Consider the following 17,529-nt stretch of genomic DNA (forward strand, 5'->3'; position numbering starts at 1 on the left):
CCTCAAGCTGAAACAGGAGATCTTTAGATTGGATATTAGGGAAATTTTTTCATAGAAAAGGTTGTAAGGCATTGGAACAGGCTGCCCAGGGAAGTGTTAAGTCACCATCCTTGGAAGTGTTGAAAAAAAACTTGGATGTGGCATTTGACGACATGGTTTAGTAGAGAACATGGTGGTGGTGTTGGGTTGATAGTTGGACTTGATGATCTTAGAGGTCTTTTCCAACCTCAACGACTCTTATGATTTTGTGGTTCCAAAGTATCTCCTCGTTCTTTGGGCTGTGGCTTGCTGAGATCAAACAGCTGGGGCATCAGAATTCTGTCAGCCAAAGGAGAATTTGGTACTTACCGGAGATCAAGGTGATGGGCACCTCCTTTAACGGTCAGTGCAATCAGTGAAGGGCTGAGGCTACTGTTTATCTGGAAGGAGAAAGAGCAGAGGTCAGCTCTCACCAAGTTACTGGGAAGAACTGGACATCAGTTCTGAAAACTGGAACATGATCTGGGCAAGACTAACGAAAAGCATGGCTGGTACCGTGCACACAGCTAACAGTCCTAATGAGCCAGATCACCTGTCCCAAATGAAGGGAAGATTTCCCCCAAAGTGGGAACTGTCAGCTGATTCCAGCCCTGGCAGCTGGAAATAAGTCTCCTTTGGGCCTACACACCCTATGCAGCCTGTTGTTCTTGCAGCTGGGATTCCAAGCCAGCCTAGAACAAGGAACTTCTGCATTAAATCAGGAGCTCAACTAGCTCAAAATCCAGTTCTGGGTCATTTTTGGTTTTAAATTTTAAACTTGAGCCCTGCCAGCACTCTGAAGTTTTGCTGAATCTAGAGTCATTGCTCACAGCACCTGGCTTGGTCTTGCCAAGTGTGCTGGGACTGGAGAGAGCCAGGAGCACCTGGCTGGCAGCACTGAGACCACATGTGGACACAGAAACACACCGGGTTGTGGTTCAGACCCTGGGTGTGGGATTAAGAAGGTCCTGCTATGTCTGCACTACTGAACCCACGTTTGTTCCATCAGTGTTCCTGGCTGATGGACACTACTCTGTGTCCATCGTTAAGAGTCCTGAGGCTCCTCAGTGGCTCAGCATAAAACAGCTGCTCACAGAAACTCAAATGGGCTAAAACTGGATCGCCAGCATTGCTCTGAAAGGAAGACGGGGTAGTGTGTTACCTGCAAAGGCTGCTCTGTGCTCAGGGTGCAGGAGTGCACATGCTTACCCCACCTCCAGCCCACGGGTCCAAGTCTCCATTTGAAAAAATGATGTTGCTTGCACTTCTCAGGTCTGAAATCCAGAGAGAGAATAATTGAGAGGTCTCCTTCCTGTGCAGTTATCCAAATGTATTTGGCTACTGCAGCAAACATGGTCAAGAACAGAAAATACTGGAGAACAGAACAAATTCTTGGCAGTTTTTACGTTTTCCACTTCTGTCCTAAGGGAATACAGAAACCTCTGTTTGGCTCAAGTCAGCACAAGGCTGTGACTTTCTGCCAGGACCCATTAGTGCGCTGTGCCTGTCCTCATGGGGCTTAGCTGGGCAGAGGGCGACAGGCAGACAGCTACAGGGAAACACAAAGGAATGAGCAGTCAGCACAGTTCACCTCCTCCCCAAAAGTTTGTCTGCAACCAGTGTGCTCGTGGCCTCACGCGCCACTTGTTCCAACAGTACTGCTCCCTCATGGCCTCTGTGAAGGGCATCTCGGGGAACATGTCTGTCACATTGTTGCTGTTGAAAGTTAAGTTGATCTCGGTGCAAACCTAAGAGAAGCACAAAAGCTGTCATGGGGCGGGGGGATAACCAGGGCAGCAGCTGAAAGTTGTTGGTGTCTCTAACCCCTTACCTGGTAGTCCCAAGCCTCTGCATCCAAGCCGATGCCACAGCCCGTGGGGTCAGCACAGGACCGGTACAGCTGGTATATGTCATAACATGGTGCCAAGCCGGAAGAGTTGTAAAACACCCCTGCCAGGTGGGAACATAGCACAAAGCCTGTTGTAAAACACCTCTGCCAGGTAGGGACACAGCACAAAAGCCCAGCTGCCCAACACACGAACCTCACGGCCAAGACCAAGTCAAGGTCTGGCTGCAGGATGCGCTTTGTTTCTGTCATATTCACAGAGAGGAAGGGACTCCCAGGTGCTCTCTTCTGTCTCTCCTTTTGCCAAAAGCCAGCGAGTGGCTCACTAGTCCTTGGAACAGCCCAAACCCCCAGGAGCAGGCTGTGCTGCTTGAATGCTTCAAATTGAACAGGACACAACCACTGAGACCTTCTCAACCTTGCCCTGAAAGGAGCTGTGCCTGAATTGATCAAATTTAGTCAGAGGGCCAAGGGTGGCACATCACAGAGGGGAGTTTGCTTGACTGTTGTTCACAAAGGGAAGCATGGCATGTGCAGGCTTGCCCAGATGAAAGAATAGCTGAGCAGGTGGCCATGAGCTGCCCAGGAAAGAACTGCTTTCTGTGTGGATGGCCAATTACCAGATAGGAGGAGGAGGAGGAATGCAGCTAAGCTGGTGGCCATCTGCTGCTGCCATTGTAACAGCAAACCCCACAAACACTGTGGATTTGTGCGCTAATCAGCACCACCAGCTCCACTTGCACACAGCCCCAGGCAGCTCTGCATGGCATCCAGTGGTTTGTGCTGCAAGGCCCCAGGCATGGGCTACTGAGGAGGAAACTGCTGCAGCTGCTGCTTTCTAGGTGGATCTGCAGGCTGGGTAGCACAGCCTCAGCTCCCTCGCAGCATGAAACCGCTGATTCAAGCGCAGAAGGCTGCCTAGGAGATGGACTGAGGGGCTGCTCCAGGGCTATGTGCCACCCAGAGTGATGCTGCTTGGCTCACAGGCCAGCATGGCAAGGCTCATGTCCGACACCTACGTGCCAAAACTCCTGGAAGGGCTCAGCAGCCTTCGCTCACAGAGTGCGCTGTGTGACGTGACTCTGGCTTTCCAGCCCACAAGATAATTTTGGCTTTGGTAAGCAATTACTGCAAGATCCTGTTTGTTGGAAAGTCAGTGGGAGCAGGGAGCTCAGACAGTAACATCCAGCTGAAGGCCGTCAGTGCTGCTGGGCTGAGGAATGTTCTCAACTTCATCTATTCCAACAAGCTCAACCTCTCACTACAGAATATTGAGGAGACCTTCAAAGCTGCAGAAACCCTTCTGCTGTGGGAGGTGATCAAGCTATGCTTTCACTTTCTGGAGGGGCGTTTGAACTGCGAGAACTGCCTGGATGTTCTAAATATCCCCCAGAAACACGGACCAGATGAGCTGGGACAGAAAGCCATGTGCTACATGGGGCAGCATTACGGATACTGGCTGATCCTCAGTGCTGGAAAGACCTGGACCAAGGAACCCTTTGTGAAATTTTGGACAGGACCAACACTGAGGGATGCACTGAGCTGGAACTGTTCAGAGCTGCAGTGAGCTGGCTGCAGCATGATGCCTTAAGCCCCTAATGGTTTTTATTTTTCTAATATTTGTAAGCCTTGTAAGTTTTATAAGTAGATTTTAAAAGCAGCAACCTTCACTCCCTTGTCCCTTTCCCTGTAGCACCCATAGTTTACACATTCCTTAATCCTCTTACCCCATTCTATGCACCCTATATCACTTCCGCCCCTGAATTCAGTGGCAATGTTTAGTCTCTTGTCAAGGCAGGCCTAGATTGTTTGCAGAACAGCATATCAGGGCCTGAACAACAAAATGAAGTCAAGAACTGGGTGACTATGTACCCTTTGTGCTCTGAAGATGGTGAAGATGATGAAGTAGAGGGTTCCAAAATATACCCCAGACCCATTTCTCGGGGGTGGACCCTGGGCGGTCCAGAGCAAAGGCCACAGGGTGGACACATTTGGGATTGGATGGATGGTATTATAAAATGTAACATCTCGGGCAGAGCGGGCGCGCATCGTAACATCTTTGCCTTGGCATAATAAACCCTTTCTTATCTCACCCCTAATTAACTGCTCCGGAGAATTTTTTCATCACTGTGCTGGTTTGAAAGTTAACCAGCAGAGGAAACCAAGCCAACTCAAGGAGAGATTACAAGTCAGAATAACAATTTAATAAAATAATACAATAAGTACGACCACACAGACAAGCAACAGGCAATAACCCACAAAACCCAAATGTACAACCCAGCACCCCGGGGCACAAACGAAGCGGTGCTACCTGGGCCCCCCCTTGAGTCCAAAACAAAGGGAGAGGGGAAAAACCTGCTGGTGGGAGAGCTGCTGCAGTCCAACCAAAAGTGGTAACTGTAGTCCGGCCGAGGGTGGTGAAGAGCTGCAGGTTGAGAGCGATGAGCTGCGGTCCTCCTCTGGATCCCACGAGTGGTCCCAAAGGTTCCGAAACTCCAGGTTTATATACTCTCCAGTTCAGGTGGGAATGTTCAGTCCTCCCCTCAGAGCGGGGAATTCCATAAAAGGGTATGAGGGTGCTCATTCCATAAAAGGATATGAGGGTGCTCAGGAACATTCCCCCCCCCCCCCCCCCCCCTCGCAGGCCTCTACTGACAACAGTTTCTGGGAAATGGCATGGAGGGCTATAGAATACACAGTTTGGGCTATACCCATTCAGTGATGAATCGGTCCCAGCTGTTCTAACCAGGACATTATCCACCCCTTATTCTATGCCGTCCATGTCATGCCCAAATTAACCCCCTTAAAAACTATGTCTCCTTAAAACTATATACACTTACATATATATATATATATACAATGAAACATTACAGACCATTCTCACTCAAAATTAGGTCCCCTTGTGGTACACAACGTGTCTCCCCATCTTTTTGCATTACCCACCAGGTGGAACCAGGTCCTTGAGCAAAAACAATCCCTCGGATGGGTTTGCCTTTGCTTGAGGTGGGACTAATCCAAACAGTCTTCCCTAACATTCCTCTCATATGCACCACAGGGACTTTATCTCCATCTACAGTACGTAAAAGTTCTGACTGAGCAGGGCCAGCTCGATTGATGGAGCCTCGGGTGTTGACCAACCAGGTGGCCTTTGCTAAATGCAGCTCCCAGTGTTTGAAAGTCTTCCCACACAGTGCCTTCAGGGTGGTTTTCAGCAGTCCGTTGCACCGCTCAACTTTTCCAGCCGCTGGTGCATGGTAGGGGATATGATACACCCACTCAATGCCGTGCTCTTTGGCCCAGGTGTCTACGAGGCCATTCTTGAAATGGGTCCCATTATCAGACTCAATTCTCTCCGGGGTGCCATGTCGCCACAGGACTTGTTTTTCAAGGCCCAGGATGGTATTCCGGGCAGTGGCATGAGGCACAGGGTATGTCTCCAGCCATCCAGTACTTCCTTCTACCATGGTCAGTACATAGTGCTTGCCTTGGCGGGTTTTGGGGAGCGTGATGTAGTCAACTTGCCAGGCTTCCCCATACCTGTACTTTGACCACCGTCCACCATACCATAGAGGCTTCACCCTCTTGGCCTGCTTGATGGCAGCACATGTCTCACAGTCATGGATGACCTGTGAGACAATGTCCTTGGTTAAGTCCACCCCTCGGTCACGAGCCCATCTGTATGTTGCATCTCTCCCCTGGTGACCGGAGGCATCATGGGCCCATCGAGCCAGAAATAATTCTCCTTTGTGCTGCCAATCCAGATCTACCTGAGAGACTTTAATCCTGGCAGCTCGGTCCGCCTGCTCGTTGTTACGATGCTCCTCAGTAGCCCGTTTCTTGCCTACATGAGCGTCTACGTGACCGACCTTCACACTCAGCTTCTCTACCCGGCCAGCGATGTCCTGCCACATCTCTGCCGCCCAGATGGGTTTCCCTTGGCGCTGCCAGTTGGCCTTTTTCCATCGTTCCAGCCATCCCCACAGAGCATTGGCCACCATCCATGAGTCAGTGTAGAGATAGAGTCTTGGCCACTTCTCTCGTTCAGCTATATCCAAAGCCAACTGAACGGCTTTAAGCTCTGCAAACTGACTTGACCCACCTTGTCCTTCAGTCGCTTCTGCAACTCGCCGTGTGGGGCTCCATACGGCTGCCTTCCATTTTCGGTTTGTCCCTACCATGCGACAGGAGCCATCCGTGAAGAGCGCATATCGCCTTTCATCTGCTGGTAGCTTATCATATGATGGGGCCTCCTCAGCCCGTGTCACCTGTTCCTCTTCTTCTTCAGAGGATAGTCCGAAACTCTCACCTTCGGGCCAATTGGTGATAATTTCCAGAATCTCAGGGCGATTAGGATTCCCTATCCGGGTTCGCTGCGTGATCAGAGCGATCCACTTACTCCATGTGGCATCGGTGGCATGATGTGTAGAAGGAACTTTTCCCTTGAACATCCAGCCCAGCACTGGTAGTCGGGGTGCCAGGAGGAGCTGCACTTCGGTGCCGATCACTTCTGAGGCAGCTCGAACTCCTTCATAAGCAGCCAGGATCTCTTTCTCAGTTGGTGTATAGCTGGCTTCAGATCCTTTGTATCCCCGACTCCAGAATCCCAGCGGTCGTCCGCGGGTCTCCCCAGGCACCTTCTGCCAGAGGCTCCAGGAAGGGCCATTCTTCCCGGCTGCAGTGTAGAGCATGTTCTTCACGTCCTGTCCTGTCCTTACTGGCCCAAGGGCTACCGCATGGGCAATCTCCTGTTTAATTTGTTCAAAGGCTTGTTGTTGTTCAGGGCCCCACTGGAAATCATTTTTCTTCCGTGTCACAAGGTAGAGAGGGCTTACAATCTGGCTATACTCGGGGATATGCATCCTCCAAAAGCCCACAGCGCCTAGGAAAGCCTGTGTTTCCTTCTTGCTGGTTGGTGGGGACATGGCTGCTATTTTGTTAATTACCTCCATTGGAATTAGGCGGCGTCCATCTTGCCACTTCACTCCTAGGAACTGAATTTCCTGAGCAGGTCCCTTGACCTTACTCTGTTTAATGGCAAAACCAGCTCTTAGGAGAATCTGGATTATCTTCTCTCCTTTCTCGAAGACTTCGCCCGCTGTGTTCCCCCATACAATGATGTCGTCAATGTACTGTAGATGTTCTGGAGCCTCACCCTTTTCCAGTGCAGTCTGGATCAGTCCATGGCAAATGCTGGGACTGTGTTTCCACCCCTGAGGCAGTCGATTCCAAGTGTACTGCACACCTCTCCAAGTGAAAGCAAATTGTGGTCTGCACTCCGCTGCCAAAGGAATGGAGAAAAAGGCATTGGCAATGTCAATGGTGGCGTACCACTTGGCTGCCTTGGACTCCAGCTCGTACTGGAGCTCCAGCATGTCCGGCACAGCAGCACTCAGGGGTGGTGTGACTTCATTGAGTCCACGGTAATCCACTGTCAGCCTCCACTCTCCGCTGGACTTACGCACTGGCCATATAGGGCTATTAAAGGGTGAGCGAGTCTTGCTGACCACCCCCTGGCTCTCCAAGTCACGGATCATCTTATGTATAGGGGTCACAGAGTCTCGGTCGGTGCGGTATTGCCGACGGTGCACTGTTGCTGTGGCTATCGGTACCAATTGTTCTTCAACCTTCAGCAGTCCCACAGCAGAGGGGTCCTCTGAGAGACCAGGCAAGGTGTTCAACTGTCTGATTTCCTCTGTCTCCACAGTAGCTATGCCAAAAGCCCAGCGAAGTCCTTTTGGGTCTTTGAAATACCCACTCCTCAGGTAATCTATGCCAAGGATGCACGGGGCCTCTGGGCCAGTCATGATGGGGTGTCTGTGCCATTCCTTCCCAGTCAGGCTCACTTCAGCTTCCAGTACAGTCAGCTGTTGGGATCCCCCTGTTACCCCAGAAATAGAGATGGATTCTGCCCCTACGTATCTTGATGGCATTAAAGTGCATTGTGCGCCGGTGTCCACTAAAGCCTTATATCTTTGTGGCTCTGGTGTGCCAGGCCACCGAATCCACACTGTCCAATAGACTCGATTGTCCCTCTCCTCTACCTGGCTAGAGGCAGGGCACCCCTAATCCCGGTCATGGTACTCGTTGTGCTCTTCTTGTGAGTATGACCTGGAGGTCCCTTCAAGAGGATCAGACGTATCATCATTCCTGTACCGTCTGGAGTCTTGCCCACGAGAGACTGGAGCAACATTTACCCTTGAAGAGTTCCTTGTGGCACTTGTTCCTCTTTTCAGTTCACGTACCCGGGCTGCTAAGGAAGAGGTGGGTTTCCCATCCCACTTCCTCATATCTTCTCCGTGCTCACGGAGGTAAAACCATAGATTGCCACGTGGAGTGTGTTCTCTCTCCTTAGCTGGGGGACGCTGGCTCCTAATAGCAGGGACTCTTGTTTGTCCTGGCGCGATATGGAAGATCCCTTCCTTAATTTCTTCTCTTAGCTTCTGGTGTCCCTCTTCAATCTTCTCTTCCAGGCTTCGGACATGTTCGGCCAGTTTGGTTTCCACACATGAGACATGGGCTCGCAGTGGAGCGGTGACAGTGTCTTCATAAATCCTGAGTTTACTGACCAACGCGCCCACCTTGTCCTCTCCTTCCCTCCATTGCAGCGTTGCTAAGTAGCGGGAATACATTTCTGGCCCGAGTCGTGCAAACTTTAACCACATCTGGGATGTGCACTGTACAGCATCTGGACTTTTAGGGAATCTTTCATCCTCTGAAAAGATTATCTCCAGTACAGCTAATTCTCTTAAACACCGGATACCTTGTTCCATCGTGTTCCACTGTCCTTGCTGTACGTGGAGGTCCTCCTTTCAAAGGTATCTCTCCCTCACACTGGACAACAGTCGCCGCCAGAGGCTGAGAGTTTCCTGCCTCCTTCCAATCCCCTGGTCAATGACTACATCTCGAGACAGGGATCCCAGCTGTCTGGCTTCACTCCCATCTAGGATTGCATCGTTAGCTGCGGCATCCCAGATTCGGAGCAGCCAGGTCAGAATGGACTCGTTCGCCTGTCGTGTGAACTCTCTCCGGAGCTCACGTAGCTCACCCAGGGATAGGGACCGAGTGATTATTTCTGGCTCTGTCTCCTCCGGTGGATGTGAAGGTCCTGCCTCTTCATCATCATTTGCTATACGGACTGATTTAGTCTTTGATTTCCTTTTCTGGACAGGGGCGACTGCTATTGGTTTGGGTTGTTCTTCTGGCTCCTTGATGGTTTGTGTGGACACGGTGCCGGTTGATTCATTTCTTTCTCCCTCTGACTCAGTTGTGGTTTGGGTGGACATGGTACCTGTGGATCTGCTCCTTCTCTCCTCCCCCTGACAGCACTGTACCATGTCAAGTAGTGTCCGGTAGGCAGTGGCCAGGGCCCAGCAGGTTGCTGTGAGCTGACCATCTCTGGAGCTGCCAGAGCATTTTCCCTTCACCAGTCTTATCATGCTAACAGGATCCTGCAGTTGTTCAGGGGTGAATTTCCAGATCATTGGAGGAGAAAACTTCTCCAAATACTGGCCAATGTCCTCCCACTTCCCGTGCCACTCAGCATTATCTGCTCCCAGGGCAGGCGTCCAAACAACCTCCCTAGAAGGCCCTGTTCTGACCCTAAACATGGTGTAGACAGTACAGAGCAGACAAAACAACACTAACAATAACATTATGCTGTCCTTAACATCAAAAGGGAACTCAATATTTCCAAAAACTGTCGTAGCAGGTCTGAAGGGGAAGAAGGAGGTGAGAGGCTGGAAACAACCATTCCCCCCTGTTTCCCCAAAGGGCTGGGTGCGATTTTTAATGAGGCCCCAGAGGTAGCAACCCAAACCAGGACAGGCAAACAGGACTGAATACACATTTACAATGAAACTCATTGCTTCTGATGTTATGATGACATAAATATAGTAAACTAATAAAGCAATTTGGATCCCTCTCCCTGGTTTTAAAGAGAGCATCAAAACAGGTAAATAGTTCCCCATTTGTGGAAATATGAACATGCTCAGATACAACATCCACGTGAATGCATCAAACAACATGGTAATCAGGGAGTTTCTATATCCAAATAGACAAATGCTTAAAATGAAATTGTGATTCTGACTTCTCTCTCTCTGCCCCACGTTGGGCGCCAAAAATTGTGCTGGTTTGAAAGTTAACCAGCAGAGGAAACCAAGCCAACTCAAAGAGAGATTACAAGTCAGAATAACAATTTAATAAAATAATACAATAAGTACGACCACACAGACAAGCAACAGGCAATAACCCACAAAACCCAAATGTACAACCCAGCACCCCGGGGCACAAACGAAGCGGTGCTACCTGGGCCCCCCCTTGAGTCCAAAACAAAGGGAGAGGGGAAAAACCTGCTGGTGGGAGAGCTGCTGCAGTCCAACCAAAAGTGGTAACTGTAGTCCGGCCGAGGGTGGTGAAGAGCTGCAGGTTGAGAGCGATGAGCTGCGGTCCTCCTCTGGATCCCACGAGTGGTCCCAAAGGTTCCGAAACTCCAGGTTTATATACTCTCCAGTTCAGGTGGGAATGTTCAGTCCTCCCCTCAGAGCGGGGAATTCCATAAAAGGGTATGAGGGTGCTCATTCCATAAAAGGATATGAGGGTGCTCAGGAACATTCCCCCCCCCCCCCCCCCTCGCAGGCCTCTACTGACAACAGTTTCTGGGAAATGGCATGGAGGGCTATAGAATACACAGTTTGGGCTATACCCATTCAGTGATGAATCGGTCCCAGCTGTTCTAACCAGGACAATCACCTACATCCCATGGCATCAAGCATGACCATGCACAGCTGAAAGATGCAGCAGAGATTTTCAAGTGCATAAGATTCCCTCTCATTCCTTTATGGGACCCGCAGAGATATGTCAAGGGAATGCCTCTTATGAGGCTGGACTCAGGTAGCTGTCACAGGTACCTGCAAGAGGCTCTGGATTACCACTCACAGCTACATGCTCAGCCCATCCTGTAGACGCAGAGTACGAGTCTCCGCTCCAGTTCCACTGCGCTGCTGGTCACTGGTGGCAGAGCCGCCAACAACCGTGTGTGCAGGGAGATGTGGGCTGTGGACCTGAGCTGCAGCACCTGGCACAGTGTTGGAGACCTCTGTGTGCCAGTGTACAACCACTGTGTTGCCATCATCAACGACTTCCTCTTTGTCATTGGGGACAGTGCAAATTTGATCCCACAGGAAAGCAGCCATCAAATGAGGTGACACACAAGAAACCTTTAGCCCCTTGGAAAAATGGCTGGGTGAGGAGGGGAGGGCATCATTCCTCTTGCCCACCATAGATCTCCCACCTCTACATATTTCCCTGTGCACTGTGCAGTACTGAAAGCCCTTGAGAATACAGATTCCAAATTGTCTGGGAAGCAGTCAGGCCCTGCCCGGGTCTCACCTTGCTCCTGCTGTAAACTGTCATCCTAACCTGTGCAAAACTTCACAGTGCAGGTTTGGCCAGGTCCACATCAGTTAGTCGAGCAGCCCCAAGAATGCTGCCCTTGTCCCCACTGGTGCTGCCATAGGATTTGTGCTGGGGAGGCACAGGTACAGCCTCCCACTTCACTGGAGAACTCCTCCTCCCTTGGTTTTGTCCTTGAAAGGCAAATATGCTTTAGCTCCCAGGACCTTCCCCTTCTGTCTGGAGAGTCGAAAGACTTGTGCAAGATTTTGTTTTCCTAGATGGCTTTGGGAAGCTTGCTAGAAAAACCAGCATGTTTTTCTTCCTCATGCTCCAGGGGGATTATTTCAGCATTGTACCAAGTTCCAAGAGTTCCGCTGCCACAGCAGCTCCCTTTCAGGGCCCCGAGGCCACAGGCAGCTCAGCAGTAGTGGAACGGAGGATGCTGGAGGACATGGGCGGCAGCACTGACTGCCAGCTACAGCCCAGGCCAGCGTTCACTGTGGCTCTGCAAATACTGCCCTGGCTCAGCAACTGGGGCTTCCTAACCAGAACAAGCTCGGGGAGGTATTTACTGCTGAACAAGCCTTAGCAGAGGTGCTGTGCCCTGGGGTAATGCCAGCAGGGATGAGGGGATAGGAAGCACTCCTGCCTTCTCTTTGGTGAGAGCAGCAGGCAGAGCTCACCTGCTCTTTACTACACACTCATACAACAACAGAGATGCAAAAAGGTGCTTGTTGAAATCTCACTCAAACAGTTCTTAGCTGTCACATGCCAGCTGCTGTTTGCTGTTCTCCAGCACTGAGGATCAGCTAGTATCCGTAATGCTGCCCCATGTAGCACATGGCTTTCTGTCCCAGCTCATCTGGTCTGTGTTTCTTGGGGATATTTAGAACATCCAGGCAGTTCTCGCAGTTCAAACGCCCCTCCAGAAAGCGAAAGCATAGCTTGATCACCTCCCACAGCAGAAGGGTTTCTGCAGCTTTGAAGGTCTCCTCAATATTCTGTAGTGAGAGGTTGAGCTTGTTGGAATAGATGAAGTTGAGAACAGCAAACAGGTATTTCAGTAAGCCTATGTGTTTCACCTCCTGCTTGCTGCAAGCTGAGACCACAACGTGGTTCCAGACCCCTGCAGACCTGCAGGAAGGCCATAACTGAGCCTTCAGCTTCGCTGAGAAGGAGCTGGTCCACCAGCTGGCTGGCACTGGATGTGCCTGGAGCCTGTCCGGGTCTGAATACAAAACCCTCCTCCGTCCAGGGAAAATTTAGCAGTTCTTGAAGCCACACAAGACGTAAGCCAGCCACCTGCCTTCTGCTAACCATCGTCTGCTATGATCGTAGGTTTTCCGATTTGATCCCTACAACATGTCTTGGCTCCAGGCTGCCAGCACGCTGGAGCGACGGACACGCTTCCATGTGGATGTGCTGTCTGACTGCATCTTCACTGTGGGTGGAGTGACACTGCTGGGGACTCTCTCCCATACTGTGGAATTGTACCAGCCCTCTGACAACAAGTGAGAGTTCACAGCTCCTCTACCCACGCCTATTGCTGATCACGCTGGCACAACTGACAAGGGAATCCTCTATATCGCAGTGATAGAGCCAGTAGAAAGCAGCATATTTTCATACAGTTCCACTGATTTTTGCTACCATCTTAATGTCACAGTCTAAGCCTGCGCCCACACCAGTAATACAGCTCCAGTGTCCCTTTCCTGTTGTGTCAGCACAGCCTCACTGCCCTCTTGCGGCAGGAATTCTTTTCTTTCCAAGACATTAAAAGTGACACCCCCCCCCCCCCCCCCCCCCCCGTCTTGCAATCCTGAATCACAAAGCTTTGCTGTCTGAGAAGGTAAACCGGGAGCAGACTGCCAGTGTTGGGGATGGGACTAAACCCTGCTATGAATCTGAATGGAAGATTTGGGACCAACCCTACCGTGCTGCTTTGTTCACTTGTACTAAAAGAGGCAAAATGCAGGCTCTTACCCTCTTACAGAGCCTGCACAGCTCTTGCCCTACACAGGATCCTCAGTTCTTTCAGGGCTTTTTGGGAGATGGTCAAGTACAACAGCTTGGGGTAAACACTTCAGAAAATTACTGTAGAATCTTTAGCTTTTGTGGCTTCTAATTTGGACTTGAAAAATAGCCTCTGGTTACTCCTAGGAAGAGCACTGTGTTGCGCCTCTGCAGTTAAAAGTCCTGGGCCAGCCTGCAATTGCTGTAGGTCCCTGCTTGCTAAACCACTTATGGCCAGTTGAGAATCCCTGTAGTGATTTTAGTCAAATTAACTTCAAATGCACAGTTTCAACAAAGGGGACATCTCTCTGATGGCCTGTATGCTGCAGCCCCAGGGGCAGGGACATCACATGCAAACTTGTACCCCAGCAGTGCAGAAGGATAATGGAAGAGCTGAGGGAACGGCTGGGACTCAGGTTCAAGTCCCTGCTTTGACCCAGCTGGCCCATAGTGCCACAGGCAGCTCATTTCACTTCTGATGGTCGCAATTCATACCAGAGAGCAAAGACAAAACTTCCTCACAGAGCCTCAAACATCCCATATGATCTAGGCTGGGCAACACTATACCCCTGGGCTGTAAGATCTTACCTACCCACCAGCATTCCTTTCCTTTGGAACTTGTGGACTAACTAGTGGGCAAATTTGAATTGGCCACAGCCCTGCCCAAGCATGGGAAAATTAAGAGTGTTACTGCAGGATTTAAAGACAAGCTCCATGCAGACAAAGTGTCTGTGCCCACGTGAGCTGGGGCTTATGGGCAACCTGGAATAGCATCTTCCTGTTAGCAAAGACTCAGCAGGGTGGAATTCAACAGGCTGTCAGATTGAATTCCATAGACAGGCAGCTGGAGGCATTGACCCTTCCCATATCAGCACCCTCCTTCTGCAAAGAGCTTTCTATAATGCACCCCTGAACTATACAAGTCAGTCAGTGCCTGTTGGGGAGAAGCTGCCAGCAGCACTGGGGGACTGGCTCCGAACTTCTCTCGGACATCCAAAATGCTCTGAATACTTTTCTTTCAAAAGAAGAAAAAAAACCCATTTGGATTGCTCATGCTGGAAACAAATTCCCTAATTAAAGCTGTTCCTGGCTACCCTTGAAATACCCCACAAGTTTTATTCAAAAATATTTTGTGGAAAACTATTTACAAAAGAATTGGAACTGGTTTCTATTAGGTTTTTTTTCTCTTTAGAATACCTAAGAAGCTCTAAGGTTTTATATTTCACACTGCATCAGCTCTGTAGAATGGTGTGAAATTTTAAACTTGAGCTCCTCAGGTATTTCAAAGAAAAAAAAATCAGCTCTGCTAATGTTTGCTGAAGATTTGCTGGGGAGGATGATGGATAGATTTTCAAGACATGCTTTCCTTCTAGGAGGGTTCTCTGGGGGCAAAACCTTAAGAGACACTTACAGCTACCTGCCTCGCCTCCGCTGCTGGATCAGCAACAGCACCATGACTTTCACCTGCTGCAATCACGGCACGGCCACGCTCAGGGACAAGATCTTTTCCATCGGAGGAAAGATACTAAGAGGAGTAAGTTAATTTGCTCTTATAATCCCCAATATGATCCAAAATAGGCTCTCCATATTGCTAGGCCCTGCTTTGTTCCAACAGGTTGACCAGTAACTGTTATTTTTGGTCCTTAGTGGACTGGCTGAGTTGCAAGTCAGGACAATAAGCTTATGGAAACATTTCTGCCATTACAGTCACATGCAGCAGAGCCTATCCTGGTGTCACTCTATTTGCCAGAGTACGTTTCTTTTAAATAGAGAACACATATAGTGGAGGCACAGCCATTAACACAGCAAAATCCAAGTGTAAAACAGGTCAAATTTCTGCCCCAAATACACTAACCCCCCGATTGTCCTTGTATGAGCTGAGAGCGGAGAGAAACACTGGCAAATGCAAAGAGGAATGAAAGCATTAGCCTAATTTTAGGAAAGATGAGCTCAAGTCCTGGAATGCAAAGGAAGTCTCTTCAAACCTGGATTTCCCATCTCTGAAAGGAGGGAAAGCAATGTCCAGCCCTCTGGGAAGAGGGCTAACAGGGACTGGAAGGCTTACTCGAGAAGAACCTGATTCCCCAAAGCCAAGAAACTGAGTTTTCAGAGATCACTTGGCAATTCCCATATCAGAGGGTAAAAGCTCAGGGGCAGGGTCTGGCTCCATTTTGCCATGATGGGTATGGTTTTCTTGGAAGGAATGAGTCTATAACAAGAAACTGCACAAGGCTGACAAATTCCTCCAGATGACACAAACTTGGTTGTTGCCCCTAATTCAATGCCCTATTGCCCTGTTTAGATGAATTCTTTTGTAATGGGTTAAAAACTCAGATAGCAGGTAGGGCTTGGGCTAATGCCAGGTTTAGTAGGTCCCTGTGGTACCTTGCTCAGCTCAATCCTCTTATTTCCCAAGAAGAAAGCTCCTTCCAAGATGTGCCATTCTGGTATTTTATTTAGTTTCTTTTGAGGCTCTGATTGCTAAACATGAATCAAAAATCTGGCATCCTGAGCCCCACAGTGTTCAAACAGATGTTGAGACACTAGTTTCCTTCATCATGAACCAAGCAAGCCTGATGTGACAGTGATGCCACTTGAAGCGTGATATGATGGGTGAGTGTTGGTCTGGTTCTCTGAAGGTGGAGGAATTGATTCATGTCAAGGAGATGGAGTATTACTGTCCTGTAAGCAATCACTGGACAGTGCTAACGCTGTCCCCATTCACCTACTGCCAGTTCAGCATCACAGCCCATGGCACTACAATCTACCTGGCAGGAGGTGGGTTGCTGCAGCACATGCAGAAAAAGGACAGTGTTTTCCTGTATGATGTAGAGGGGCAGGTATGGAAGAAAGCCAGTCCCCTACCTAAGGCTCTGGTCAATCATGCCTCTTGCATGATTAAACTTCCCCGAGTGAATGAAGCTGGGGAGATGGTGAGAGGCATGAAATGCTCCCCCCACAGCCAGGAGGAAGAAATCCACCCTCAGCTTGTTCATCTCAAAGAAAGAAGAGTCCCACTCTGCCCCACAGGAGGAGTAGGATGTGAACATGTCCAGTAGATCTGACAGTCTTTGCTAAGGCATTAGTGTTTTAACAACTCTTCTAGGTATCAGCCAAATATCTTTAGCAGTGATTTGGGATTGCTACATTTAGCTTCTGATGCTACTAAAGTACATTAAACCTGTAAGAATTCCTTAAATCAATTTTTTTGTTGCTGTTCAGAACCCATTTTTCTGAACAATGACCAAGGTAGAACTCATTTTCAACAACCAACTTGAGAGATTTCATGAGGAAGTCTTCGAAAGTTCTTTGAATTCTGTCTCTATTAATAATTTCCTTACAAACACTACTGGCTGATAAAATGAGTACTCACAGAGATAAATATACACAATATGTTTTCTTGCCACTGGATTAAGACCACAAGACGCTGTGATGACAACTTTGTCCTCAACAAGCTGACCTCAGAAAGTGCACTGAGCCTGTAACCCCCAGAGTAGGGGTCATGGCTAGGCTTCAGGAACGGAGATTTAGGAAGGCTCTATCCACGTTTGTTACAGGCACGCTGGTGGCTTATGAGGCCAATACAAGATAGACAAATCCGATTGCAGAAGGCACAGCAGAAAGACTCCTTAGGTGGTGTATTCAGCAGGATACGATTCTTTCTGCGTTGTCTTTTCTCCTCGAGAGTGATCCTGCGTGCGTTCTCGAAGGAGACAGTTGCGTTATAGATGGTGTGTCTCCAGACCTCCCGATTGGAGGCCAGAGTAGACCAGTTATGATGATCAATGTGGCCAAGGCTGAGATGTTGTTTCAGGGAGTCCTTGTATCTTTTCTTCGGGGCTCCTCTCTTGGGGCAGCCAGAGGCAAGTTCACCATAGAGCAGGATCTTAGGGAGGCGGTGGTCCTTCATCCTTGAGACGTGCCCTGCCCAGCGCAGCTGAGTTCTCAGCAACATGGCCTCAATGCTTGTGACTGCTGCTTGTTCCAAAACAGATGTATTGGTCACATAATCTGACCAGTGGATGTTTAGGACTGTACGGAGGCAGAGTTGATGGAAGCGTTCTAGGAGACGCAGGTGGTGGCGGTAGAAAACCCATGATTCAGAACCGTATAAGAGGGCCCAGAGTAGGGGTAAACTTTTAGAAAAGAACCAATTATCTCAGAAGTCCACATCTCATGGACAGACTGTGGGGCTGCAGTGCCTGAAAATCTAAGGATAAGTTTGGAAAGGTAGAGAATGAACCTATGGGCCACCGTGGGAA

At 49.5% G+C, this 17,529-nt stretch overlaps 1 protein-coding gene and 1 pseudogene across 1 annotated transcript in view; one reads left to right on the forward strand and one right to left on the reverse strand.

Moving 5' to 3' along the window:
• Positions 1-17,529, reverse strand: part of DPP7 (dipeptidyl peptidase 7) — a 35,119-nt gene that overhangs the window by 2,490 nt on the left and 15,100 nt on the right. The window contains exons 9-12 of the mRNA XM_032708358.1: positions 1,850-1,968; positions 1,610-1,766; positions 1,228-1,292; positions 349-419 (exon numbers count right to left, since the gene is read on the reverse strand). Of these exons, the coding sequence (XP_032564249.1) occupies positions 349-419; positions 1,228-1,292; positions 1,610-1,766; positions 1,850-1,968 (412 nt within the window). The remainder of the gene's footprint in view (positions 1-348; positions 420-1,227; positions 1,293-1,609; positions 1,767-1,849; positions 1,969-17,529) is intronic.
• Positions 2,804-16,341, forward strand: LOC116797112 (annotated as a pseudogene).

The sequence above is a fragment of the Chiroxiphia lanceolata genome, chromosome 21, assembly GCF_009829145.1.
Source record: "Chiroxiphia lanceolata isolate bChiLan1 chromosome 21, bChiLan1.pri, whole genome shotgun sequence".
NCBI classification, from domain to species: Eukaryota; Metazoa; Chordata; class Aves; order Passeriformes; family Pipridae; genus Chiroxiphia; species Chiroxiphia lanceolata.